General features: G+C 48.2%; 1 protein-coding gene and 1 long non-coding RNA gene across 3 annotated transcripts in view; one reads left to right on the forward strand and one right to left on the reverse strand.

Annotated features, from left to right (window-relative positions):
* Positions 1 to 25,931, forward strand: part of LOC139037170 (uncharacterized) — a 28,977-nt gene extending 3,046 nt beyond the window's left edge. The window contains exons 1-3 of one of the 2 annotated variants that reach the window (XR_011490006.1): positions 10,982 to 11,186; positions 12,753 to 12,900; positions 25,823 to 25,931. This is a non-coding gene — a long non-coding RNA (uncharacterized lncRNA). Of the gene's footprint in view, positions 1 to 10,981; positions 11,187 to 12,752; positions 12,901 to 25,822 lie in introns of those variants that run through there. The other variant, XR_011490007.1, reaches the window with a different exon arrangement.
* Positions 1,168 to 14,538, reverse strand: IL10RA (interleukin 10 receptor subunit alpha). The gene is made up of 7 exons (XM_020886717.2): positions 14,378 to 14,538; positions 11,774 to 11,888; positions 10,981 to 11,171; positions 9,918 to 10,087; positions 8,895 to 9,042; positions 6,714 to 6,835; positions 1,168 to 3,894 (listed from the first exon to the last, which is right to left on the reverse strand). The coding sequence occupies exons 1-7, from the start codon at positions 14,442 to 14,444 to the stop codon at positions 2,965 to 2,967; spliced, it is 1,743 nt and encodes a 580-aa protein (XP_020742376.2). The 5' UTR covers positions 14,445 to 14,538; the 3' UTR covers positions 1,168 to 2,964.
* Positions 25,932 to 27,860: the final 1,929 nt, after the last annotated feature.

A 27,860-nucleotide genomic window follows, 5' to 3' on the forward strand; every position in this document is an offset into this window, starting at 1 on the left:
TGCTCTCTTCTTAGAAGGGAGGGGCCATCGGGGTCTCCTTTCAAGTTGTCAGAATTCACATCCAAAACACAGTGTTCTCTGTCCCCACGGTTTCCTTTTCAATCCTCCTAAAGAACCGACTCACTGGAAAAGACCCCGATGCTCGGAAAGATTGAGGGTAGGAGGAGAAGGGGGTGACAGAGTATGAGATGGTTGGATGGCATCACCAACTCAATGGACTTGAGTTTGAGCAAACTCTGAGAGAGAGTGAAGGACAGGGAAGCCTGGCGTGCTGCAGTTCATCAGGTCACAAAGAGTTGGACATGACTTAGTGACTGGACAATTACAACAACAAAGAACCTCTGCATACTCCCTTCATTTACATCCATTTTCATTATCTCTCATTATATTACACAATCTTTACATTATACTATACTATCATTCTTTTTTCTTTTTTTTGGTGGCACCCAGTGACTTATGGGATCTTGGTTCCCTGACCAGGGATCAAACTCGGGCCCTTGTCGCTGAAAGCTCAGGGTCCTAACCACTGGACTGCCAGGGAATTCCTTCACTATCTTTGCTTACATTCTCTTTCAACAATTTTGTCATAATTTAATATACATTTTTAAAGATCTCTTTCATTTTCACCAGTTTCCAAGAAAAACTGTTCATTTCCCTTTACAGTTTTAAAAGTCAATGACGTACAGCAGAAACCAACACAACACTGTAAAGCAATTATCCTCCAATTAAAAATTTAAAAAAAGAAAACCAAAGGCAATGACAGCTACCTTTGCCTGGAATACCACACACCTGGTACATGTTAAACTCTTTATGTATGATCTCATTTAAACCTCCCAACATCCCCATGAGGAATTATTATTCCCATTTTATAGATGAGGAAACAGGGACTTAGTAAGGAATTTGCCCAAGGTTACAGGCAATAAATGGTAACATGAGGAATTAGACCGGATTTGAGTGTGAGTCCTCAGTCTTGCTGCCTTAAAGGAACATCACACATCTTATTAATTTTCATCCTTGATCATCAATAACTTGACACTTCTACCAGCCACTGTGTCATCGAAATCTGACTGATGTCACACATCCTATTCATTATCATCCTTGATCATCAATAACGTCACGCCTCTACCAGCCACTGTGTCATCAGAAATCTGACTGGTTTTCCCGAGATTCCTGTGATCCCAACAATTTATTGGAAGAAAAAACATACATCAACTCATTAACAGGGCCTTGTGTTTCAAGCCACATTTGCACTCATGTTCTCAGTGGAACCTTATAAACAAAACAAGTCAGGCAACATTTCCTGGTTTCATAGATGAGGAAAGGTGACTTTCCAAGGTCACAAGGCTAGGAACAGTGAAGTCAGAATGAGAACTCCTAGGCTCTCGAAATGCCCAGAACTCTTTCTCTGGACCACGCTGCCTTTTCAATAAATAAATAAATAAACCTTCCAAGGAAATGCTGAGAAGCCCTCCCTCAGACCTATTTCTCAAGGGAATTATTATTGGACTGGCATCTATGAGCTTCCTGGCAGAGTGGAGGAGCTCTGACTGGATTCATTGGGCCTGATGTTTATTCCAAGAGTACCACGGAGAAGGCAGGGCCAAGGATGACCTGGGGGGCATACAGCTTCCCTCCTCACAGGTACAGACAGATCCCAAACTGACTGTGGGGAAGCAGGGCCCACACCTGCCCCCTCCCTAGGCCCAGGGTCTGGTCACTGTCTCAGCACAATGCCATCCACTCCTGCTACACAGATGAGCCCTCAGCGTGGGGCTGTCCCTCGGCCCTCAGCTCTGTGTGGACACGGCTTCCTCCCAGCCCAGCATCACGTGGGGTTGGAGGGGTCACCCCAGAAGCTAGGTTGGCCAACATCCCAGCATGAGACTGAGTCTTTATTTTACAAATGGAATAACCATGGCCCTTTGATAAGTGGCTCAGATGGTAAAAAATCTGCCTGTCATGCAGGAAACACAGATTCGATCCCTGGGTCGGGACGATCCCTTGGAGAAGGGAATGACTACTCTGTCTAATATTTTTGCTTGGAGAATCCCATGGACAGAGGAGCCTGGCAGTTTATAGTCTCCATGGGGTTGCACAGAGTCGGATACGACTGAGCAATGTCCAATTCTGAGAAGTGACTGGTCCAAGCTCATCACATCTGATCACTGGGAGGACAGAGGTCCCAGCCCAGTGCCCTGTCCTGTAGCTGGACATCAGCAGTAACACAAGTGCAGGTCCTAACTCTGACCCTCCTGGGCAGATAAGGTGGTATTCAAGCCCAGAGAGTGACTGAAGGGCTGTGTTTGGACCAGGACAAACATCCATGGTTTCCCTGGTTCTGTCAGCAAGGTGGCGGGAGCAGCAGGATGAGGGCAGTGTGTGACCTGGCTACTCCAAGTGCCCCAGGGGGCTGCTGCTCTATTTGCTCGAAAGAGGGTACTGTCTGCAGATGGACACAAGACATCCCCAGGGTTCTGAGTCAGAAGCCCCCTTTTGGATCTCAGCTCCCTTTGGCTCCTGTTTCCTCCCTCCTCCTCAGGGCCCCTGCATTGGCGGCCCTGATGCCTTCATCTTCCCAGCCCTCCATCCGGCTGGAGGCTCTCCTGACACATGGACGGCCTAAGCGGGGAGGCCTGGCTCACTGAGCTGACTTCAGCCTGGTGGCCTCATGATCCCCCTGAGCAAAGAGTCCTTTAAAGCACAGGATGTGTTCCAAGGAGAGGGGAGGTCTCTGCCCTGCTCTTCTCAGCTCTGCCGGAGTCTGCAGGGCCCTGTCTGCAGAGCAGGCCAATGCCACCTATGTATCCTGTTAATCTAGCTTCCTCCTGCCCTGAACACCTACTGGGCCTGCTGGGCTTGCAGCAAAGTGCTGGGCTTGCAGCAAGTGTGCTTCACTTCTGGGCCCTGGATCCTCTGGGTCCAGGCAGTGTGCAGCTGAAATCAAAAGCAAGTCCTTAGCCTGCCTCACTCATTTGACTGCAGGCTGGTGATCAGTGGCAGGGTGACCAGGTCTGAGTCAAAACTGCCCAGGAGACCGCCTGGGGCCGGCACACAATCCAGAGGTGCAAGATCATGGGCAAAGCTCCAGTCAGATGTGCCGAGGTTGCCACAGCTGGTCAAGCCCAGGAGTGACCAGTCCTCAGTTGGTCGATCCCACTGTCCTGCAGGGGTCTGCGAAGGAGCAAGAGTCATTTCAGGGGGGTCCTGTTGCACATAGCCCTTGGCCAGGGCTGGTAGAGGCCAGCCCGCCTCAGTATCCAGGCACGTCCTGAACTGGGGGTCAAGGCACTCTGTTGAGGAAGACTCTTCTTCCAGGCCACCTGCCTGGGCTGCCTTCTCCTCTGGACACTGCGTCTGTTTCAGGTAGCCCTGGAAGGCCCCTGCCCCTGGGTCTTCTTCTGCAGGCTCCTCAGGTCCCAGGGGACTCACATGGCCCGAAGCTGAGTTACCCTGAGCATGCTCAGGCTGTCCCCTAGAGTTCTGGACCAGGCCAATGCCACTGTCCTCCCGGTCCCGGCTGTCGCTCCCCACCTGCAGCTCCCAGCTGGGCTCCGCGCCAGGACATAGGCGGGGATCTGGCAAGCAGATCCCACTGTCTGCACTGCTGCTGCTGCCTCCACTACCGCAGCTGTTCTCCAACTCCTGGGGCATCCCCTTTTTCAGAGTCCCCCCGGCCTGGGGGTCGGAGGCAGGGAGGAGGAACTGGGGCTCATCAGTCTGCAGTGATGGCTTGGCACTGTCGAAGCCACTGTCAGTGCTGCCGTGCACATCTGAGTTCCTCAGCTCTGGAGTCACCTTGGGGAAGGCCTCCTCGTCCAGGGTGTGGATGGTATCTTGGGTCTCTGGGTGGGAAAACTGGCTGATGAGGCTGAAGGGACTGGGCTTCTTGAAGACCTGGAGAGGAGAGTCCAGAGTGAGAGGGGCGGAAGGGTCACCGGCAGGAACCCACCCCAGTGCAGCCAGGAGAGGCGAGGGGTTCAGGAGAGACTGCTCCAACAGATGGGGCGCAGCAGAGCCTGCAGGACAGGTTGCTTGTCCTTTTGGCTTTGTTTCAGAATCGAGTTTTCCTCCTGTGCAATTCTCTGTTTGACTCAGGCCAGCTACCTAAGAAGCCTGTGTTCTCAGAGCTCAGACAGAATGACAGACAGAATGGGAGGCTGCAAGGAAGGTGAACATTCTCAGGCAGCTCCATCAGCAGTGCTTTTCAAACCCGAGAGCTGGCTGGACCCACTGAGATCTAGAAATGTGTTTCAGACCTTTTTTTCCCCCAGTAGGACCTTGAGTAAGAAACATGTTACATAATAATGTTACATAAGATATAAATAGCGCACAAATATATTATTCATATACTGAAATCAATTTCACAAAATAATACTTATTGTTACTGCCTGTGCATTGTGATCTATTGTATTCTGTCCCATCCTATTCCACGCTATTTATTTCATCTTTTAAAATGCTGGAGGTGAGATACCAAGATCATTTCTCCACTCCCTGAGTGTTACTCTCATAAACACAGCCTGGCTTCAGTGTGGGTCAGTGAACAAGCACAGAACTAGCAGTTGAGGAGGCCCTGCTGCTGCTGCTGCTAAGTCGCTTCAGTTGTGTCCAACTCTGTGCGACCCCATAGACAGCAGCCCACCAGCCTCCCCCGTCCCCGAGATTCTCCAGGCAGGAACAACTGGAGTGGGTTGCCATTTCCCTAACCAATGCATGAAAGTAAAAAGTGAAAGTGAAGTTGCTCAGTCCCCATTAATTGCTAATAGTCCCAGGAAGTCACTTAACCCTTTTCCCCCTAGCTCTTCTGCCCAGTTGCTCTGGAGTTCCTTCTGCTCCAGACAGTGCTGCCTCAGGGCCTTTGGACAGGCTACTCCCGCTTGGAATAGTCTTCCCCAAACATTTTGTATGACTGTATCCTTCTTATCATTCAGGTCTTGGCTCAGATGTCATCTCCTCAGAGAGGCTTTCCTGATCTCCCCTCTTCCTATCAACCTTGTTTATTTATTCCTAGCACTTAGTTTCTGGAGTTATTTTTTGTTTTCTGTGCTCCCACATGTATATACACAGATATGCTCACTCCCTATACCCAACAAAATACTCACAAGCTCCTGAGGGTGGGAGTTGTCTGTTCTTATTGGCCACTCTATTCCCAGAGCTGCTTAAACTGAGCTGGCACACAGCAGGCACTCCTAAGGTTTACAGACTGACTTATTGACTCACTGATGCACGTCTAGACCCCTCTGTATGTGATGACTCTAATGCAACTCTTACTGGTTGGATCCCTATTAATATCACATAGCTTGGTGACTAAGGATGTACATTCTGGAGCCAGACTTTCCGGGTTCAAATTCCAGCTTTGCCTCTTATCAGCCATGTCATCTAGGCCAAGGTTTGTATTAAAATTAATAGTTGATTTAATTCTCTGATCCAAATGTTCAGAAGGAACAAAAAAACTACAGATTGCTTGTCATCTCCTTTGGCATTTTTGCATCTACATCTATGTCTATTTCACTGGTTTCCATTAAAGTTAATATTTGATTCATTGGCTGTCCCTCCAGACCTAATCAAGCCTCTTGGGCCCACTTACTCAGTTGCTTTCCGTACAACACTTTGCGTGTTGTAGATGCTTGGTAACTGTAGTTCCGTTGCCCACTCTCCTACTAGATGTCTTTCCTCAAGCTCAACTGAGACACTTCTATCCAGTGGTCCTCTCCCACTGCTCTGCTTTCCAGTTACCCATCCCTGAGGGCAGGCCCCACGGTGCACTCACCAGGCAGCTTCACCCCGCTTCTCCCCGCTCCATGCCCATCCAGGAATTCTTCCTCAAAATCATTTCAGAGGGCCTTTGCCACTTGCCTTATTTTCCCTAGAGATCCTGGGAACCCTGTGGAAGGCTACCTTCCATCTGTGAGCTTCCCTGGGCTCCTGTCTCCCTGACAGAGCCCACCCTTCTAGCTGAGTCCTTGACCATCCCAATAATGTCAGTTGTGGGGACCACCTTTGGTCCACTCTGAATCCCAGGCCAGAGAAGGACTGAGGTCTGGAGACGCTGCTCAGTGGGACAAGTTGAATTTCAGAGGCTGACTGACTACAAATCAGCATCTGTCAGCACTGTGCAGTCAGAGGAGACCCGCCCCCACCCCCACCCCTCCCAAGAAGGGCTGGAGATGCTGCTTCCTCCAGGAAGCCCTCCTCTCAGCATCCTCTCCATGCCGCTCTCTCCACCCTGACCACAGCCCCTTGTCGTTCTCTTCCAGAGCCCTCAGCACAGCCTCTAGGGATGGGCAAGCCTGGGCTCTGGCCTTGACTCTTGCTGGCTGTGGGGCTCTCTGCATGTAATGATCTCTTTCTGCCTCAGTTTCCTCTGTTGTAAAGTGAGTCTTGTAACTGCCTGTCTCCGAGGTACTAATGCCAACGGGCTGGTCTGCGGCCAGTTATTAGCAAATAGTAACAAAATGACGTGAGGCGGGTTGGGATTACTGTGTTTTTTCTGGGCCACTACAAGGCAACATTCTCTGTACTGGGCTTGGCATTCAAGTTCTCCCTCTGACCCCATGGTGCTTGATGAAGGTGCCTCTGATAACATCAGGGCTGAGGGTATGGACTGCCTGGGAGGCTGTGCCCTGCCTCTAGGAGTCCTGGGAGGACTCCTAGGGAAGCTGGGAAGGTGGGGCTGGGAAGGAAGGATGGGGTGGTGGCCTCTGTGCAAGACTTACCAGGACAGCAGGCAGCTTCCCCCGGCGCCGCAGATATAACTGGAAGGTCAGACAGAAGGCCAAGGCTCCATAGAGTAGCACGACGAAGGTGAAAAAGATGCTGAGGTTGGTCACTGTGAAATCTGCAGGGTCCAGAGAGATGGGTTTGTAGGCCATGGGATGTGGAGGGGCGGTCCCCACGGCCCCTCTCAGGAGCCTCTCAGTGAGTGGCCGAGTAACCACCTCCCAACCCCTTAGGCTACCTCAAGGCCACAACTCTGGAGGCCACCACTACATTCTTTTTTTTTTTCAATTGTGGCATGCAGAGCCTAGTTTCCTGACCAGGGATTGAACCTAAACCCCTGTACCACCAGGGAAGTCCCTGGATTCTTGGGAATCCCTGCCTGACTTTCCAACCTCCACCCTGAAGGATCCCTCACTAGACACATGGGCTCTGCCACCAGTCTTTGCACAGAACTCACATGACGGCAGACAGCTGTGGCGCAGGCTGGCACAGCAGGTAAGAAGGGAGGCTTTGGGAGCAGCCAGACCTGGGTTCTAATCCCAGGTCTACCACTTACTAGCTGTGAGGCTGTAGACAAATTACTCAGTCTTTCTGAGCCTTAGTTTTACCATCTACAAAATGGTCACAATAATAGTGCCTACCTCACATGTGGCTGTGAAGTACACAGCATTTATCATCTACCAAGCCCTTTAAAACAGCCCCCCGCCCCAATCTGCAGTTTCAGTTACCTGTGGTCCAAAAACATTACATGGGCGATTTCCAGAAATCAATCATTGATAAGTTAAATCATGTGCCATTCTGAGTAACTTGAAATCTCATGCTGTCCCACTCTATCACTGTCCCACCTGGGACACGAATCCTCCCTTTGTCCAGAAGATCCTGCCTGTAAGTCACCTAGGGGCTGCCTCAGATGGGCAGTTGTGGTATTCAGTGTTTTTGTCCAAGTAACCCTTATTTTACTCAATCATGGCCCCAAAGTGCAAGGGGAATGATGCTGGCAATTTGGACATTCTCTTAACTTAAAATTATCTTTAATTTAATTGATAAACTAAACTCTGTCATATGTATGTATGCACAAGAAAAAACAGTATATATCCATGATTGCAGGGCCGCCACTGGGAGTCTTGGAACGTATGCCCTGGGAATAAGGGGGGACTACAATACTTATGTGATCCGATTCTTGGTCTTACCTTAAGAGGTAAATACTATTACCGCCCTTATTTTTATAGACTAGCACCCTGAGGCCCAGAGAGGTTAAGTAAGTTGTCCAAGGTGATATATTGCATAAGTGGTGAGGCTGAGATTTGAACCCAGACCTGTACACAAAACTATTTCTGTATTAGTGAGCAGATGCTGAAAAAGTGTGTAAGACCACCTGGCACAGAGATAGTGCCTTGCTCTGCTTCAGTGAGAGTGAGGCTTAAATAACAACCAGCTTGTAAGTGTCTGCCATAAATTGATATGTGCTGTAGAAAAGCAAGGAGTCCCTCTGGTCATTGCTGGACGCTGCCCCCACTGGACCAGGCACCCTCCCAGTCCACTGACTGTGACGTCACCTGCCAGGCACTCGACATACACTGTCCTAAGTAGCTAGATGCGGCCTCCTCTTGCCAGGCCCTGTCTTCCTAGGCAGACTGTAAGATCCTTGCGGGCAAAACCATGACCTTCACACCCCATACTCCCTTGCCCACCACCCCCGCCCCCACCCCACCCAGCACTTGGTTGGGAGCCTGAAACAGTGTCTGCTGACTTTTGTAACTGCAGAGAAGAGCCAGCTCAGTTCTGCTTCCTCGGGGGGGGGGGGGAGCAGGGAAAGTTCTGAGAAGCCCTTGGGGTCCCCGGCTCCATTCAGCTGAGGACTGTGACAAACAGGAACCATCACAGCTGACTGAGTGGGGCTGGGAAGGGCTCCTGGGAGCTTAGCTGGGCTCCAGTGGAAGCACCCGCACAGCCGGGAGACCTGGCGCTGTGACCACAGCCTGGAAGTCACTTACAGGTACTGAGCCTCAGTTCCCGTATCTTTAAAATCGGGACAACAGGAGCTCTTTCACCGGGGCTGGGTGAGGATGGAGGGCTGTGTTGGCGGGTGGGGGGCCAGCACAGTGCCCCTCGGCGGCAGCCTTGCCTCCTTCCCTCCTGCCTCCCTCCTGCCCAGACAGCAGCCCCAGCCAACTCACACTGCGGGGTGAGCAAGATGCACTCTTCCTTGGACCAGACCTCCTTGTTCACTCGGGAGCTGACAGACGGTTTCACCCTGACACAGAACTCTCCCACCCCTCTAGGGACTGGGAGTTTGAAGCTTTCATTTTTGACCTTGCCATGGGCCTGAAATGAAAACAACCAGAGCAACAAACATGATATCCTTGTTCCATGGCACATGGGAGCCAGAGGGGCCTTTAGAGATACTCTAAAGCACTGGAAGTCAACCTCCTTCAGTTTTCTTTTTCTAAGCTGACAAACCCTGCTTTATCAATGCAGCCCAAGATCTCTGTGATTACCATGATTTATTTTGTACTAAAAGAGAAAAGGAAGTGTTTTATAGATACTGAGGACTTTCCCAGAAGGGGCTGGAGTCAACTGTGGTGGAAACGGATGCATGCATGCATGCATGCTAAGTTGATTTAGTCATGTCTGACTCTTTGTGATCCCATGGACTATAGGCCACCAGGCTTCTCTATCCATGGGACTCTCCAGGCAAGAATACTGGAGTGGTTTGCGGTGCCCTCCTCCAGGGGATCTTCCCAAACCAGGGATCAAACATGTGTCTCTTACATCTCCTGCATTGGCAGGAGGGTTATTTATGACTGGGCACCACCTGGGAAGCCCGTGGTAGACAGGTAAGAAGATGGATTTTGTGGTTCCAGGTCTCTCCCTTATGGGAGTGTGCTTAGAGGGCCTCCTGGAGCCTCATTTCCCCAGCTATAAAAGAAAATAAAGTCTCCACATACAAGAGGTTTGGAAACCATAGCTATACAATGCCCCCCCACCCCTGTAGTCATACAATGTCCCACAGACACCTAGAAGGCACTGTCTTCCCTGCGACCTGGCAGAAGCACATACTTGAGGACTGAGGCCATCTCAACCCTCCCTCCCCATCCACCTCCGCCACGCAACCTCCCTGGACTCTGCAGGTGAAGTTCCCCAAAAAGGGACTTCCGGCCCCAGGTGACAGGGGAGCCTGACCGGGGAGAATCTCATACCTCGTAGTGTCCTGGCACCTTGCGAACCTCAATCTGGTACTCCCGGAAGTTGTGGAAGATGTTTTCATACGTGTCACCTTCAGGGGCCACCTCGGGCCTGGGGAGCTGGATGGCCCCCACGATGTTACCGTTGTGCACCTCCAGCTTCACGCTGGCAACCGTCAGAGTCACTGGGTGGGAGACAGAACCATGAGGCCGCTGGGCCGGGGAGGGCCCGGGCACCCCATCCATTCCTGCCTCCAAGGTCAAGCCCTTCCCACTCTAAAACCTCTATTACAGGTCTCCCAACCTGGCAGCACATAAGGAATTTTTGGGGTAGAGTGCTAAAAACAGATGCCTGGACCCACTCAAGACACAGTGCATCTGAATTTTGGAAGCGGGGCCCTGGCAACATCTATTTTAAACACACTCCTTAGTCATGTTTCTGCAGCTAGTGAAGTACCGCCCTGTGAACAGGCATTTGGGAGACAATGACCTCCTAGAGCATCATTCTGACTTCTGCAGAGCAGGCTTGCCATACACATAAGAGCATAGTCGGTCCCAATCTGCAGAATGAAAGAATCCTATCACATTTGGGGCTTATTATCCTTTTCACTACTCTCTGCAGAGAGAAACTCCCAACTTGGTTTCAGTAGCACTTCACTGCTTCAAAGCCCCACACCCTGATCTCAGGGAGCTCTTCACTAAAGGCAGCAGGACCAGATTCAAATTCTGCCTATTGCTTGTGGCCCAATGCTGAGTGCTTATGGATTCACTTCCTCTCCCAGAACCCTACAAGTATACCAATCTGGCCCTCATGATTCAGCTGTTCCAACTCACCCCAAGACTTCTCTTCTGTAGGATAAACAACTTCAGTTCCCTTTTAAATCTTGAACAACTTGGCTATTTTCATCTAAACTTTCTCCAAAGTCCTGACTCAGGTTTCTTTGAGCAACTAAATCCCTCACTAGAAAGCCAGGTGGATGTGGCAAGCTATGGGAACAGACAGCAAAGGTCTAGACTAGAGTTTCTGGCTGGAAAGGAGCCTGAAAGCCATGCTCCATGCCCAGGGGAGGAGAAGCACCTTCATCCACGGAGAAGCGGGTTTCAGGAAAGGTCCAGTTGGAATGCTGGCTTCCGTCCACTGCCCGGACTCTGGCTCGGTAACCGTTGCTGCGGTACAGGTCCAGGGTCTCCATGGTGACATCACAGGACATCACCAGCATCTGGCTACAGCTCAGGATGCGCTTCCAGGAGGTGGGCTCTACTCCATACCTGCGAGAGAGCAGGGTAGGCATGGGGAGAGGAACTTGTGCTTCAACCTACCTCCTTTAGGAGGGAAGCAAGGGGCCAGGGGAGAGCTCGAATGACAATACAGCCCTCAGGGTATTCCCTCTAGTATGGGGCATCCAGTTGCAAGTGGATCTCCCTTGGTTCTGGGGCTCTGAGTCAGTTTCTCTGTGGTCCAGAAGACTCTCAGATTGGAATATGAGTAGCTCAAATGCCAACTCCTTCAGGAAGACTTGCTACTACTCTCTGCAACACAGCCCACTTCCTTCCTTCTCCCAATTTCATCTGCAGTCCTTGGGGCTTCCTTGTTCTCCAACTGTCTTATGGACACTTTTCCTGTTTTTCCAACAAGATGGAAAAGTCTTGAGGGTAAAGGCTTGGCTTTCTCATCCCAAGCTCCCAGTATACTGCTCGGCACACATGAGACTTGATCAGTACTTGTCAACTGATGGATATGTGCCAGGGTCCCTCCTGGTGTCATTTCAGTAACAAGGCAGGTATCTTCCCATGCTAGCGGGGTGGAAGGGGATGCAGTCTTCCACTTCCTCACTCATCTAACTCCTTTCTCCACCCTCCTTTTTGCTTACCTCAGGAGCTCCACTTCATAATAGGTACTTTCAGACGGATTTGGGATGGGTGTCCAGTAGAGGACATGGTGGAAAAACTCTGCTTCAAACCACACAGAAGGAGGTCTGGGCAGTTCTGTCCAAAGAGAGGAGAGTGTCAGTACTAGAGGTAGCAGAGCCTCCCCTGACCCACCCCGGGGAAGAGATGCTGCTGCTGATGGCTGCAAGCATTCTGCCTGCCTGCGAAGTCGCTTCAGTCGTGTCCGACTCTTTGGGACTCTATGGGCTGTATCCTGCCAGGCTCCTCTGTCCATGGGATTCTCTAGGCAAGAATACTGGAGTTGGTTGCTATGCCCTCCTCCAGGGGATCTTCCCAACCCAGGGATTGAATCCATGTCTCTTAAGTCTCCTGCATTGCAGGAGGATTCTTTACCACTGAGCCCCCAGGGAAGCCCAAGCATTCTAACACCTCCCATTTATTGAGCACTCAGCTAAGTACTTTACATATACTGTGTCTCATTTAATAACCACAGTAGTCACACAAGGTAGGCATCTATTACCCCAAGTTTACTAGAGAAGCAATGAAGGTTCAGAGATTTTAAGTGACTTGCCCAAGGTCAGTGGGGATAGTAAGGGGTAGAATGGGCCCTTGAATCCAGATGGATCTTATCCCAGAGATAATGTGTCCTTAAATCACCATCCTGAGCTATCTGGGATCAAAAGCAGAAGTGAGAAGAGACAAGCTGGGTGTGATGCATTCCAGGCAAGAAGGTAGGGGCAGAGGGTTAATCTCTGCCCACAATGAGCTCTCAGATGAGCTGGTCCCTGGCTGTGCCCAATCCCTGCACCTGCTTCAGCCGCATCCCAAGGTCTGCTTCCCATCCCCACATCAGGTTCCCACTCTGGCCCCAGTTCTGGCCTTAACCCAAGGCCCCCCTCTCTGGAGTTCTTTGGTACACAGATATCCTCCTCATTGGCATCTACCTGTTTCTCTTCACAGAAGCCCAAGTTGAGTAGTTGCCCCATTCCCCAGCTTCCAGGAGAGCTTTACTGCAGCCAGATATCCAGGCTCAGCCTGAGTACAACAGTCCTGATCCTAGACTGGGCTGAGGACGTTTCCACAAAGAACTGGCACCCTTGGCTCCAAGGTGAGATGTGTGTGTGTGTGTTAGTCATTCAGCTGTGTCAGACTCTTTGAGACCCCATGGACTGTAGCTTGCCAGGTTCCTCTGTCCATGGAATTCTCCAGGCAAGAATACTGGAGTGGGTTGCCATTTCCTCCTCCAAGGGATCTTCCTGACCCACGGATTGAACCCTCATCTCCTGCATTGCAGGCAGATTCTTTACCACCTGAGCCACCAGGGAAGATACTAAATACCAAAGCCTCTCTCCACCTCCTGTCTTCCCCCCCCTCCTCCACACACCATTCATCAAGGAAAATTAACTTCAAGAGCTGCAAACTAGCACTTGCTAGTGTGACTTGGGCAAATCATTTAACCTAGCAGAAATCTTCTCATTTGTAAGAATGCGATAAATACAACTACTTTAAGAATCTTGCAATGAAGATTTGCCCTTTAAGTGCAATGAAGCATGTCAAGGCCAGTGTCAACACCCAGTTCCTCTTCTCTCCCCAATCCCTTAATGTCTCTGCATCTGACAGAGACTCCCAAGCTGCCCTGGTTCTCCAACTTATCATATCTCTAATAATGCTTCTTTTTTTTTTCTGACTGTCGTTCTCACTTAGAAAGCACATCTTGCTTTCTTTCTTATACTGTCTTCGGTCCTCAAGTCTGTTTCTCAATTTCAGAACAGTATATGGAAAGTGAAAAGTACAGTGGGTCTCTGTGGTGTTTGGGCTACACATCCCCAGCTCAGCTCTCGATCACATGACCGGTGACCTCACGTTTTACTTCATATTCTGGCTGTCTCCCTGCTCTCTCTGCCTCTGTTCCTGGGACTCCCCGCCCTTTCATTCTCTCCCTTCAGGATTTAGCCTTTTCAATTGCAGAAACTTTCCAGGACATCTGGCTGGGTTAGGAGAGCTAAAGGGTAACAGTAGGGAGGAGAATGCAGGTGGCAGTGGGAATGCTTTGGGGGCTAAAGGAGGAGAACGGATGATAAGATGGGGGTGACAGGTGATGGTGGAGGAAAAGAGTTGAGGGGTGACATGGCCCGGGGGAAGAAACAGGTTAATCGGAGAACTAAGGAAAAGTAGTTAGACTGAGATCAAAGTAATTTCCCAGAGGGACCACCAGTCCCATAATTTGAACTAGAACAACAAAAGGGTCAGGGCTGAATTTATGACTCACCGGGACGTGGGTGGGCTGTGAGTTGAAGCGGGGGTGGGGTGGGGTGGGGTGGTCATTTAACTTCTCTATCCACACTTCCCCACTACCCCACTCAATCTCAGCCTGTTAGACGTCTACAACGTGTGAGCCTGAGACTCAGGCTTGCCAGAACGCAGGAGATTCGGGGACGGGGGAGATAATGGGCGGCTGTCTCCACAGAGGGCCGGTCAGTCAGACGGGGTTCTCCGTGGGAGGCAGAACTTTAATGCACAGTTGACAACCGGTGGAAGAGGGAGCGGGATGGGCGCGGAGGGCGAGGCTAGACCCAGATCCTTACCGTGCGCGCGGGAGCCGAGGAGCAGGCTGAGGAGCGCCGCCAGCTTCACTATCTGGCGCGGCAGCATCCTGGGCGCACCGCATTCTCCCGTGTCGGGGCCAAAGCCGGAGCCGAGAAGCTGGCCTCCGGCAGCGGCTCTACTCGGCTGCGACTGAAACCTCAGCCTGGCGAGTCCGCTCACGCCCCGAGAGGCTGACGTCAGAAGGGCGGGGCCTCGAGACGCCCCGCCCACACGCCGCGGCGTCACGGAGTCGAGCCTGCCGCCCTGTGCGCCGACTGCCCGAGCTCGTGGAGAGGAAGCTGGGCAGCGCCAGGGCGGGGTCTTGCTGTCCCCGGCCGGGACCGGGTTTGGTCAGCTCTCACCTTCCTCACCTTCCGGGGCCTCTAGTGCAATCGAGTGAAAGCAATCTGGGTAGCCTGGAGGGGGGTGTGTGTTTGTGTGTGTTTTGGGGCACAGGTTCGGGCAAGGGGGTAGATTGCCCACAGGGGCAAGGCGAGGGACAGCCTTGCCCCGTGGGCGCGGAAGGTGAGGTGAGGGTGTCAGAGCAAATTGTACGGAGGTACGAGTTGGGGAAGGAGATTGTGCCCAGGGAATGTGTGAGAGGACAGTATGTGTGAGCCTTGGCATTGCCAAGTACCTTGGTGTAGGGCTCGGAGCTAAACTTAACAGTAAAATAGGCAGTCTCCTACCTGCTTAATGTTTTCGAAGCGGTACTCATGACGTCTTCCAGACTTTTTTGGTTTCCCTCACCTGCCTGAAATCTCGTGTTACCACCCCCACACCTCCACACACACTCCAAAATCACTGCAGATGGTGACTGCAGCCATGAAGTTAAAAGATGCTTGCTCCTTGGAAGGAAAGCTATGACACACCTAGACTGTATTAAAAAGCAGAGACATCATTTTGCTAACAAAGGTCTGTATACTCAAAGCTATGGTTTTTCCAGTAGTCATGTGCAGATGTGAGAGTTGGATCATAAAGAAGGCCAAGCGTGGAAGAATTGATGCTTTCAAACTTTGGTGCTGAAGAAGACTCTTGAGAGTCCCTGGGACAGCAAGGAGATCAAACCAGTCAATCCTAAAGGAAATCAACCCTGAATATGCTGAAGCTGAAGCTCCGATCCTTTGGCCAGCTGATATGAAGAGCTGATTCATTGGAAAAGACCCTGATGCTGGGAAAGATTGAAGGCCAAAGGAGAAGGGGGCAGCAGAGGATGAGAACCTGGTTTGATAGCATAACTGACTTAATGGGCATGAATTTGAGCAAACTCCGGGAGATATAGACAGGGAAGCCTAGCATGCTGCAGTCCATGGGGTCACAAAGAGTCAGACACAACTTGGTGATTGAACAACGGTGCTCTGGGAGAACTGGGTAAACATCGTCAGTCACTCATATCTCTGTCACTTGGCTCATCTGAGACTTTGCTCTAGGTGCATAGAAGATAATCAGAGTATGGGGGGACAAACTGTCTGCTTCACCTCTGTGGTTCAGACTGTGCGTGGAGGGGGGGGGGGAGCATGGAAGTACAGTCCTGCATCTAAGGGTCTACCTTGGGACTAGAAAGACATCATTTTTTGATAGTGGTCATTGAAGGTCAGGGATGCACCAGCCACATAGATAGTGGAGAGTGATATATACAAGCCCAGTAGGACATATGGTCAGTCAAGTTCACCTTAAGTGGCCAGCTCTTGTTGTTACACTTTCGCATCAGCACAGAGGATAAGAGTCCCAGAGTTTTTAATGCATGAGGATATTTTTTGCATCCTCTGCTGCTCAACTGAGATATTGAAAGATGTCCAGTTGCTCACAAGTACCAAGGCATGACCCAAGGGTGTGGCTACTGTCTGAAATGACGTATTAGTTCCCAGTGACCTTTATAAGGCGGCATATGCTATACAGTGTCTTTCTAAACTTGTCTTTACTTTTAGTTTTGTGTTGAGTTGTAAGAGTTTCCAAGTCTGTACTCCCCTCACCAGTTTAAGAAGGATCAGGATTCTTAATTTATTATTTTTTTTCTTAGTGCATTCTTATGACATACATTTACTGCAAATCATTATGTGCCTGGGGATATTGTGTGCCTGCACATTGTTGAGGCTGAGGATAAAATGGTGATGAAAACAAGGTCCCTTCCCCCAAGAAATGAACACTCAACTAGAGACAGAGAGTAAACAGAGATTTTTAACATGCTGTGGTAAGTGTTCTGGGAAGGGAAGTACAGCTCACATGGGGACACAGGAAACAGACACTCGACCATGACTGTGGTTGAGGATAAGGAAGGCTTCCTGGAGGAGGTGACATCTACACTGAGGCCTGAGGAATCAGTAGGAGGTGGCTGGGTGAAGAAGAGACAAGAGTTTTCAGACAGAGGGAAGCATTTGCTTAGGTAAGAGGGAATGTGGCATTTTTAAAAAGCATCCTGTAAAGTGGGTAAATTAGCATCCCTAATTTTAAAAAAGGAAACCACCATAACTGATATAATTTAATGATTTGCTTGGGGCAGAGTCAGCAGTTGAATGTAGACTATTCCAGTGTATCCTGGTGCCTCAAAGAAAGCACCTAGAACAGGAATTGTGTCAGATGTATGATTGCCATATCATTTTCTTTTAAGAAATTCAGTGTTTATTCTGGTTTGTATTCAGTTTTCAATCTCAATGTTGTGAAAAGTCCAGCTGAGTTTCAGTGATTTCTGGTATTCATATCAGTACCAATAGAAAGTAATTATATCTTTTATGTACTGAGGTCTTACTGTGTATCAGTCCTTCTGCTAAATACTTAATGTATCTGAGACTGGCTAGATGGTTAGCAATCCCATTTCCTCTTTCTGGATACACATGACAACTAAATCTCCTAGCTTGCCTTGCAATTAGGTGGAACATGTGACTGGGATTTAACTAATGTAGAGTTGAATTGATGGGAGCTATTTCCTGGCCTGGCTTCTTCACTCTGTCTTTGCTATTCTGTCAGCCAGTGGAGAGGGCTGATTGGAGGACTTCAAGGGAATGGAAGGAACTTGGGTCCTTGAACTTGGGTTCAACTTGGGAACTTGGGTCCTCTCACCTCTTGGGGGAGAGCTATACAGGAAAGACACCCAATGTACATTAGCCTGTGACTTGAGTGAGTCGTGACCTCTTACTGTATCTAGTCACAAGATTTTGGAATTTTTGTTATAGCAGCTAACGTTAACTACCCTGATTGAGGCTCAAATATTGTCTCATTTGATCCTTATTACTACCCTGCCAGGTTGACATAATTACTAATGTTTCACAGGTGGGGAAGGATGCATCCCTTGTCTGCATCACTAAGCCAGCGAGTGGCAGAGCTAAGATTACAGCCCAGGTCTGTTTGACTCCAGTGGTTATGCTTTTAACACTATATAAACAATGCCCTTCCTAATTTTGGAAGAGTTCTTGGAAAAGATAAGTGTCTAGTGAATTAAGAGAGAGAGAGAGAAAAGAGGATGAGTGTGGGAAAGAAGAAGAGCTCAGGGCCAAGTGTGGTGGGAAGAGGGAATGTGACGAGCCCCAGAGAACATGTGGGCAGAGCTGGGTAGAGACCTTGCCCCCATGGTCACACAGGGAAAATTTTAGGACAAGTGTTGATCTCTGGATGCTTCTGTTGTCTCATTTTTACTCTACTTCATCTTGGTCTTCCAGTTAGTGCTTCTTAATGGGCACCACTGCAGGGTAGTGAAACAGGAGGGAAGGGGGTAGGGCACAACCTTTGAAAGAATGACATAGCCCAAGGGCACGACATAAACAGACTAAAACCAAAAGAGTACAAGATGGTGGAGAAGCCGACTTGCACTAGACCTTGTGCTTCATTATACACTCATTGTAACACATCAGCATAACTTTCATGGGGTTCTCAAGGCAAGAATACTGAAGGGGTTTGCCATTCCCTTCTCTGGTGGACCACGTTTTGTCAGAACTCTCCATCATGACCCATCCATCTTGGGTGGCCCTACATGGCATGGCTCATAGTTTCCTTGAGTTAGACAAGACTGTGATCCCTGTGATCAGTTTGGTTAGTTTTCTGTGATTGTGGTTTTCATTCTGTCTGCCCTCTGATGGGTGAGGATAAGAGGCTTGTGGAAGCTTCCTGATGGGAGCGACTGGCTATGGGGAAAACTGGGTCTTGCTCTGGCAAGGAAGGCCATGCTCAGTGAGTCTTTAATCCAATTTTCTGCTGATGGGTGGGGCTATGTTCCCTCCCTGTAGATTGGCCTGAGGCCAAACTATGGTAGGGGTAATGGCAGTAATGGTGACCTCCTTCGAAAGGACTTATGCCAGCACACTGTGGTTCCCAGGACTGTTTTGGTCAGTGCCCCTGATCCTGCAGCAGGCCACTGTCAACTCATGCCTCTGCTGGATACTCCAGGACACTCACAGGCAAGTCTGGCTCAGGCTTTTGTGGGGTCACTTCTCCTTTCTCCTGGGTCCTGTGTGCACAAGATTTTGTTGTGCCCTCCAAGAGTCACTATTGCATAGGAACCTGGAATGTTAGGTCCATAAATCAAAGTAAATTGTAAGTGGTCAAACTGGAGATGGCAAGAATGACCATCAACATTTTAGGAATCAGTGAACTAAAATGGACTGGAATGGGTGAATTTAACTCAGATGACCATTATATCTACTACTGTGGGAAAGAATCCCTTCGAAGAAATCGAGTAGCCCTTGTAGTCAACAGAAGAGTCCAAAATGCAGTACATGGGTGCAATCTCAAAAACAACAGAAAAATCTCTGTTCTTTTCCAAGGCAAACTATTCAATATCACAGTAATCCAAGTCTATGCCCCGAGCAGTAATGCTGAAGAAGCTGAAGTTGAACGGTTCTACGAAGACCTACAAGACCTTCTAGAACTAACACCCATAAAAGATGTCCTTTTCATTACAGGGGACTGGATACAAAAGTAGGAAGTCAAGAGATACCTGGAGTAACAGGCAAATTTGCCCTTGGAGTACAAAATGAAGCAGGGCAAAGGCTAACAGAGTTTTGCCAAGAGAACACACTGGTCATAACAAACACAACAAAAAGACTCTACACATGGACATCACCAGATGGTCAATATCGAAATCACATTGATTATATTCTTTGCAGCCAAAGATGGAGGAGCTCTATATAGTCAGCAAAAACAAGACTGGGAGCTGACTGTGGCTCAGATCATGAACTCCTTATTGCCAAATTCAGACTGAAATTGAAGAAAGTAGGGAAAACCACTAGACCATTCAGGTACGACCTAAATCAGATCCCTTATGATTATATAGTAGAAGTGACAAATACATTCAAGGGATTAGATCTAACAGACAGAGTGCCTGAAGAACTATGGACAGAGGTTCGTGACACTCTACAGGAAGCAGTGGTCAAAACCATCTCTAAGAAAAACAAATGCAAAAAGGCAAAATGGTTGTCTGAGGAGGCCTTACAAGTTTCTGTGGAAAGAAGAGAAGCAAAAGGCAAAAGAGGAAAGGAAAGATATGCCCGTCTGAATGCAGAGTTCCAAAGAATAGCAAGGAGAGATAAGAAAGCCTTCCTCAGTGATGAATGCAAAGAAATTGAGGAAAACAATGGAATGGGAAAGACTAGAGATCTCATCAAGAAAATTAGAGATACCAAGGGAACTTTTCATGCAAAGATGGGCACAATAAAGGACAGAATGGTATGGACCTAACAGAAGCAGAAGATATTAAGAAGAGGTGGCAAGAATACACAGGAGAACTATATAAAAAAGATCTTCATGACCCAGGTAACCACGATGATGTGATCACTCACTTCGAGCCAAACATCTTGGAGTGTGAAGTAAAGTGGGCCTTAGGAAGCATGACTACGAACAAAGGTAGTGGAGGTGATGGAATTCCAGTTGAGCTATTTCAAATCCTAAAAGATGATGCTGTGAACATGCTGCACTCAATATGCCAGCAAATTTGGAAAATTCAATAGTGGCCACAGGACTGGAAAAGGTCAATTTTCATTCCAATCCCAAAGAAAGGCAATGCCAAAATATGCTCAAAGTGCTGTACAATTGTACTCGTTTCACATGCTAGCAAAGTAATGCTCAAAATTCCCCAAGCAAGGCTTCAACAGTATGTGAACTGAGAACTTCAGATGTTCAAGCTGGATTTAGAAAAGGCAGAGGAACCAGAGATCAAATTGCCAACATCTGTTGGACAATAGAAAAAACATGAGAATTCCAGAAAAATCTACTTCTGCTTCATTGACTATGCTAAAGTCTTTGACTGTGCAGATCACAACAAACTGTGGAAAATTCTTAAAGAGATAGGAATAGCAGACCACCTGATCTGACTCCTGAGAAATCTGTATGCAGGTCAAGAAGCTACAGTTAGAACTGGACATGGAGCAACAGATTGGTTCCAAATTGGGAAAGGAGTATGTCAAGGCTGTATATTGTCACCCTGCTTATTTAACTTATATGCAGAGTATATTATGCAAAATGCCAGGCTGGATGAAACACAAGCTGAAATCAAGATTTCTGGGAGAAATATCAGTAACCTCAGATATGCAGGTGACACCACCCTTATGGCAGAAAGCAAAGAGGAACTAAAGAGCCTTTTAATGAAAGTGAGAGAGGAGAGTGAAAAAGCTGGCTTAAAACTCAACATTCAGAAAACTAAGATCATGGTACTGGGTCCCATCACTTCATGGTAAATAGATGGGGAAACACTGGAAACAGTGAGAGACTTTATTTTCTTGGGCTCCAAAATCACTGCAGATGGTGACTGCAGCCATGAAATTAAAAGATGCTTGCTCCTTGTTGGAAAAACTATGACCAACCTAGACAGCATATTAAAAAGCAAAGACATTACTTTGCCAACAAAGGTCCGTCTAGTCAAAGCTATGCTTTTTCCAGTAGTCATGTATAGATGTGAAAGTTGGACCATAAAGAAGGCTGACCATCAAAGAATTGATGCTTTTTTACTGTGGTGTTGGAGAAGATTCTTGAGAGTCTCTTGGACTTCAAGGTGGTCCAACCAGTCCATCCTAAAGGAAATCAGTCCTGAATATTCATTGGAAGGACTGATGCTGAAGCTGAAGCTCTAATACTTTGGCTCCCTAATGCAAAGAGCCGACTCATTAGAAAAGACCCTCATGCTGGGAAAGATTGAGGGCAGGGGAGAAGGGGATGACAGAGGATGAGATGGTTGGATGGCATCACTGACTCAATGGAAATAACTTTGAGCAAGCTCTAGGAGATGGTGAAGGATAGTGAGGCCTGGCATGCTTCCTGGGGTCTCAAAGAGTTGGACACGACTGAGCGATTGCACAACAACACATCAGCAAGCAAAATGACATACCCACAGGCACCAGGACAGTTCCAAGGCTGACCATCAATGACCAAAAAGTAGGTGGTGGCCCAGTTCCTGGAAATCTCCGCCCCTTCCCCAAAATAGTTGGAATAATCTTCCCATTCATTAGCCTATGAAATTATCCAGCCTATAAAAGCTAACCATACCATGATTTGAGGCCACTCTCACCTTCTGAGATGGCCCACAGTCTGTCTGTGGAGTGTGTTTCTCTCTAAATCCTGTCACTTTGTCTCTCAATGAATTCTTTCTGAGACTAGACATAAAGAACCTGAGCTTCATTAAGTCCTGAAACCAGATGTGTGACCTCGGTTGGAAGACCATGGGGTTTTGGCCAGGGTTGTGTCCTGGCCGTATGGGTTTGAATCCCAAAACAAGGGTTCAAGCCCCAATCTGAGGTGAACTGTTTCAGCAGGGTGGGCATCTGAGCTTGAATGTGGTAGCAGACACAGCTCCCACTTTCTGTCCCTGGGCTGGTGATTAGGGAAGATCCAGGCCTGTGATCCCTGTGTCAAGAGCTACACGTAACAGGGAGAGAGATCTCAAAAGAACCAACCCTGAGAATAAATCAAAGAAAAGGAAGCTGCCTGGGGATACTTGGTAGTCATTGTGTCAAGTAGAATGACAGATGTGAGGGGGAAGGGACCACCAAAGGCCAGCCCAACCCCAGGAGAAGCCTTCTTGCTGTTGGTTACAAAACGTAATTAACGGGTATATTACTTCATGGTCTGCCCAACTCTTCTGGCTGAGAATACAACAGATAAGAAGGGACAGAACCCCCTTTTGATTGTCCCTTATTCTGTTCAGATGGTGGCTCAGACCTGAATGGGGGAGTTGCTTGAATTTTAGTTGGATGGGTGATAGTCCTCCCTAAAGGGTTTTGGGCTGGAGAGAGACATGCCAGATTTGCATTTTAATTAGAAGAGGAAACCCAGAGCCCAGAGATAATGAACTAAGGTGACTCAGCTAGTTAGTGGCAGAGTCTAAACCCTGGTCTCTTTGCCTGACATGCCCCAGAAACTAAGCTTGTGGAACTATAAAGACCATGTGAGTGTCATGTCTTGTGCCTATTAACAAAGAGAAAAGAGGAAGAAATACTGGTCTCCCAGGTAAGGGACCTCCCCTGCTAATTCCCTTGAATCAGCAGAGCTGGGGCCAAGAGCTGTGTCAATTCTGTAGTCTACCCCAGGGATATCATTCTAGATCAGTGGTCAAGACTCACAAGGCTGCTGGGAGGAGACTGTGGGCCTCAGAAACAGAGACCTCGTTCTCACTTCAGCTTGGACACTGCCAGGTATGTGCCCTTGGACCAGTCTCTTTACCTCTATTAGCTGATGACAAGATTGGAAGAACTGTAACCTTTCTGGGATCTTGTAAAGCCAGATGCAGAAGTGTTCTGACAACTAAGAAAGGCTTCCCAAATAAATGGCTAGTAGAAATGTTCAGCAGAAAGGCCTCATATAGGCTAGAGGGAGCCAGTGCCCTTTCTGATTGTCCTCATTCACTTGTCCTTTCTCCTGACTGTATTCATTCTGAGCCCTGCCCACCCCAGTATGAGTGGGGCCTTTGGCCACACTTGGACTCCTTCCCACTTCCAACCATCTTATCAGGAAGGGTGAGGACCTTGTCCATTGGCATTGCTCTCAGGAACCTGGATTTGAGAGGTTAAGAACATTGACCAAAAAAAAAAAAAAAAAAAAAAATATATATATCGCCTTCACTTCAAGAAACAGATGTGTTCTTCTGGAGTCTTGATGACTTTGACTTCTCCAGTTTTTAGGGGTTTTATTTCCCTTTAATTCTAAACTTAGCAGCAGTCTGAGCTTCCATCCTATACATGGGGGAAATTCATCTGCTCTTGGGTTTCCATTCCCAGAGGACTTGTGGGGTGCTCCTGAGAAGCTTCCCATGCCCAGGGCTGTCCCGGCAGCCTCACGCCTCACCTCCTAGGGTCTCTGGGCTGCAGCTGCTCACTTCAAGAGTGGACACAGGGCCTATCACATTTTGACTTTCTGTTGGAGGCTTGCAAATAGCAGAAGTACCAAAGAGATCATTTTCAACTAATTCAAGAATTAGCCACTCAGAGCTCCCACCAACTTTCCTTAGGCTTCTAGCAGTCATTGTGGCAGAAGAAATCAGCTAGCTTCCCATGTGTGGAAATTTCCAGGCCTTTCTGAACAACTTTCTTGCCCCCAGAGAGAGGAGAGGACTTCTTTCTGCTGCTCAAAGTCCACTTCTTCTTTTTTGCTTTAAGATGATTCACAGGAAGAACCTCAGTATCCTTCAAGGGAAATTCCTAGCCCTGCCTCCAAGGTAATAGCCTGGTTCCATTGGCCCACAAAATGGCTAGCTGCTGGCAAGTTTCCTTAAGTCTGCCTTGGCCTTAGATAACAGGGCAGGTGGCACAGCAGCTGGGAGGCCCAGACATTGGCACGTCAAGCCCCATCCAGGGCTTGCACAGCTGTTCCTCCATGAGGGGAAGAGACCAAGTCTGCCTGCTCCTCCTGCATGTAGCTGGGTTCCTGGCCTTCTATGAGAAAGACCAGGACAAAGAACAGTGATTTTCCGGTGTGGGATGTGACAGCCTAAATTCAGCCTGGGGGAAACATTTCTCTAACTTCTCCAGGAGATCTACTAAGGAGATGTTCAGTTGACATTGCGAAATAAAACCTCTAGACCTTGGTCTGAGGCATCTGCCTGGGGTCCACCACTGATGTCCAGGGCCTTGCCCAAAATAATGGCATGTGCTTGCTTTCTACTGGCATGAGTAAGAAGGCTCGCCCAGGGACAGAGGGAGGTTTCCACCTAAAGACAAATCCCAAGTGCTACTCTCTGATGTAGAAATTGCTTGTAACCCTTTGAATTATGGTTTTTCAGTTTCAAGTATTTAAAGGTTTTTATTCTGCTGTACCTCCAGTGGCAGCTGGAGTGCTGGGTGGGAAGACCTGAGACTGGGGTTCCAGCCCCAGGTTGTCAGTCACCATCTGTGACTTTGGACAGGTCACAAATTCCCCAGGTCTCAGGTTTCTTAGCTATCAAATGAAGACGATACCTCTTCTTGCAGCCTATTAGAGTTGTCAAGAGGTTTATCGCAAGCAAACATTTGTTAAGTACCCTTAACTAGATAATGTGGGATACAAAAATTAGTCAGACACTGGCCTGATCAGGAACATGTACTTTCAGTACATGCTTACTTTAATAAACCACTTATCAGAAGGACCAGCTTAGGTGTAAAGTGTTTTGTAAACCCTAAGATATAATGTATATGCAGGGCTTCCCTGGTGGCTCAATGGTACAGAATCTGCCTGTTAGGAAGGAGATGTGGTTTTGATCCCTGGGTTGGGAAGATCCACTGGAGAAGGAAATGGTAACCCACTCTAATATTCTTGCCTGGAGAATCCCATGGACAGAGAAGCCTGGCGGGCTACAATCCATGGAGTCACAGTCAGATATGACTGAGTGACTAAACAACAAGGGTATTAGTACTGCTGGTAATTTTCCTATGGGTTGGGTCTCCTTTCTGGTCAATGCCAGGCCAAGCATATCTTGCCCAGGTCACAACCCCAACCTGTACGCCCCATCACTTATGGCTCCAGAAGATCTTGCCATCCTGTGGAATCCTGGAGTCCTTATGTGAAGGTCAAATCATCTGTGCCCCTGATTCTCTTCTAGCACTTTCCCCAGGACATATTGGAAATAAGGCCTTTCCTCTTTCACAGAATTAATGACAAGTACAGGAAATGATAACTGGATGCCAGCTGGGCATGGTGTGTAGAAAGCACGCACATGTGCCCAGCGGATGGGTACATGGGAGGGGGGCACGGAAGAGGGAAGCTCTACAGTTCGAGGGTGCAGTTGAATATAATTTATAGGAAAATGAAAGTCAGAAAAGAGGAGCTCAGTTAGATAAAGGCAAGTTCACACCTCACCCCCAGATTGATTCTGTGGCCATCTGACCTTTGGGGACAAAAGAACGAATAAGTTATTGCCCTTCTCACCTTCTTCCAAACTCTTTTTCACAAGCCAGTAGCTGGGTAACTCATACTGGGAAGTCCTGCTGGTTTCTCTTGTGGCCAGTAGCCCCTCCTTTCTGCCTGCACTAACTTACCCTTTTCTCTTCCCCCAGCACCTCTTCCCAGGACACCAAAATAACCCAAGTGTAAAATTCTCAGGCCACATGAGAGAAAAATGAGCATTTTTTCCTGAAGCTTTTTAGAGTTATTGCATACGGTGAGTTGTTTTTTTTTTTTTTACACTTCTTAAAACTTTGGTTAGGGACTTCCCTGGTGGTCCAGTGGTTAAGACTCTGTGCTTCCACTGCAGGGGGTGCACGTTTGCAGCCTGGTGAGGGAAGTGAGATCCTGAATGCCACACAGGACCACCAAAAACAAAACAGAACAAAAACCCACAAAACTTTGGTAAATACATTTTTTAACGCATAAAAATTCTTTGATTAAGTAATAAGTGTCCAGGAATATATACCATTTATCAACTCTTTGGGCTTCCCTGGTGGCGCAGCTGGTAAAGAATCCGCCTGCAATGTGGGAGACTGGGGTTCGATCCCTGGGTTGGAAAGATCCCCTGGAGAAGGGAAAGGCTACCCACTCCAGTATTCTGGCCTGGTGAATTCCATGGACTGTGTAGTCCATGGCGTTACAAAGAGTCAGACACAACTGAGCAACTTCCACTTCACTTTGTATCAACACTTTGATGCATGGCTGTTATTGTTTAGTCGCTCAGTTGTGTCTGACTCTCTTGAGACCCCATGGACTATAGCCCGCCAGGCTCCTCTCTCCACGGGCTTCTCTAGGCAAGAATACTGAAGTGAGTTGCCATGCCCTCCTCCAGGGGATCTTCCCAGTCCAGGGATCATCCAACCCTAGTCTCCTGAATTGCAGGTGAATTCTTTACCACTGAGCCCCTGCAACCAGTTGTAGAAATTCTAAGCCTAATTTCAGAAAGCTGAAGTAAATAGTAATAGATACTCTGAGATTCAAGATATTTTCGTAAGTGGTCATGACTTGTGTCCACAGTTATAAATTAACCAGAGAGTTTCCACGAGATGCTTGTCCATCCATTGCTCCCAGGAGATGCTCCCTGTACAGCCATATATGAAATACTTTTTCTGGCTCCTCTGTTTATTACACATATTTTCTTGTGAATATATTTATTACACATATATTCTTGAGCTCAGAACTCAATTCTTTCCCCTTCTCCATTTAATTTTCCTCCCTACACCAACTCTGGTCATCACATACTAAAGCATAAGTCAGTAACTCAGCTCCTCTGAGGATCCGCTTTGATGACAAAGTCCATATTGCCACATCTTCCTCATGACCCTTCTCCCTCTTAGGTCAACAACTCAAAACTGCTAATATTCATTGAGCAATTGCATTCATCTCACACGCTAGCAAAGTAATGCTCAAAAGTCTCCAAGCCAGGCTTCAACAGTATGTGAACCATGAACTTCCAGATGTTCAAGCTGGATTTAGAAAAGGAAGAGAAACCAGAGATCAAATTGCCCACATCTGTTGGGCCATAGAAAAAGCAAGAGAGTTCCAGAAAAACATCTACTTCTGCTTTATTGACAGTGTCAAAGCATTTGACTGTGTGGATCACAACAAACTGTGGAAAATTCTTCAAGAGATGGAAATACCAGACCACCTGACCTGCCTCTTGAAAAATCTATATGCAGGTCAAGAAGCAACAGTTAGAACTGAACATGGAACAACAGATTGGTTCCAAATCAGGAAAGGAGTATGTCAAGGCTGTATATTGTCACCCTGCTTATTTAACTTATATGCAGGGTGCTGCTAAGTCGCTTCAGTTGTCTCCGACTCTATGCGACCCCATAGATGGCAGCCCACCAGGCTCCCCCATCCCTGGGATTCTCCAGGTAAGAATACTGGAGTGGGTTGCCATTTCCTTCTCCAATGCATGAAAATGAGAAGTGAAAGTGAAGTTGCTCAGTCGTGTCTGACTCTTCGCGACCCCATGGACCGCAGCCTACCAGGCTCCTCCGTCCATGGGATTTTTCAGGCAAGAGTACTGGAGTGGGGTGCCATTGCCTTCTCTGATATGCAGAGTACATCATGAGAAATGCTGGACTGGATGAGCACAAGCTGGAATCAAGATTGCTGGGAGAAATATCAATAACCTCAGCT

The sequence above is a fragment of the Odocoileus virginianus genome, chromosome 10 (genome assembly GCF_023699985.2).
Source record: "Odocoileus virginianus isolate 20LAN1187 ecotype Illinois chromosome 10, Ovbor_1.2, whole genome shotgun sequence".
Lineage (NCBI taxonomy): Eukaryota > Metazoa > Chordata > Mammalia > Artiodactyla > Cervidae > Odocoileus > Odocoileus virginianus.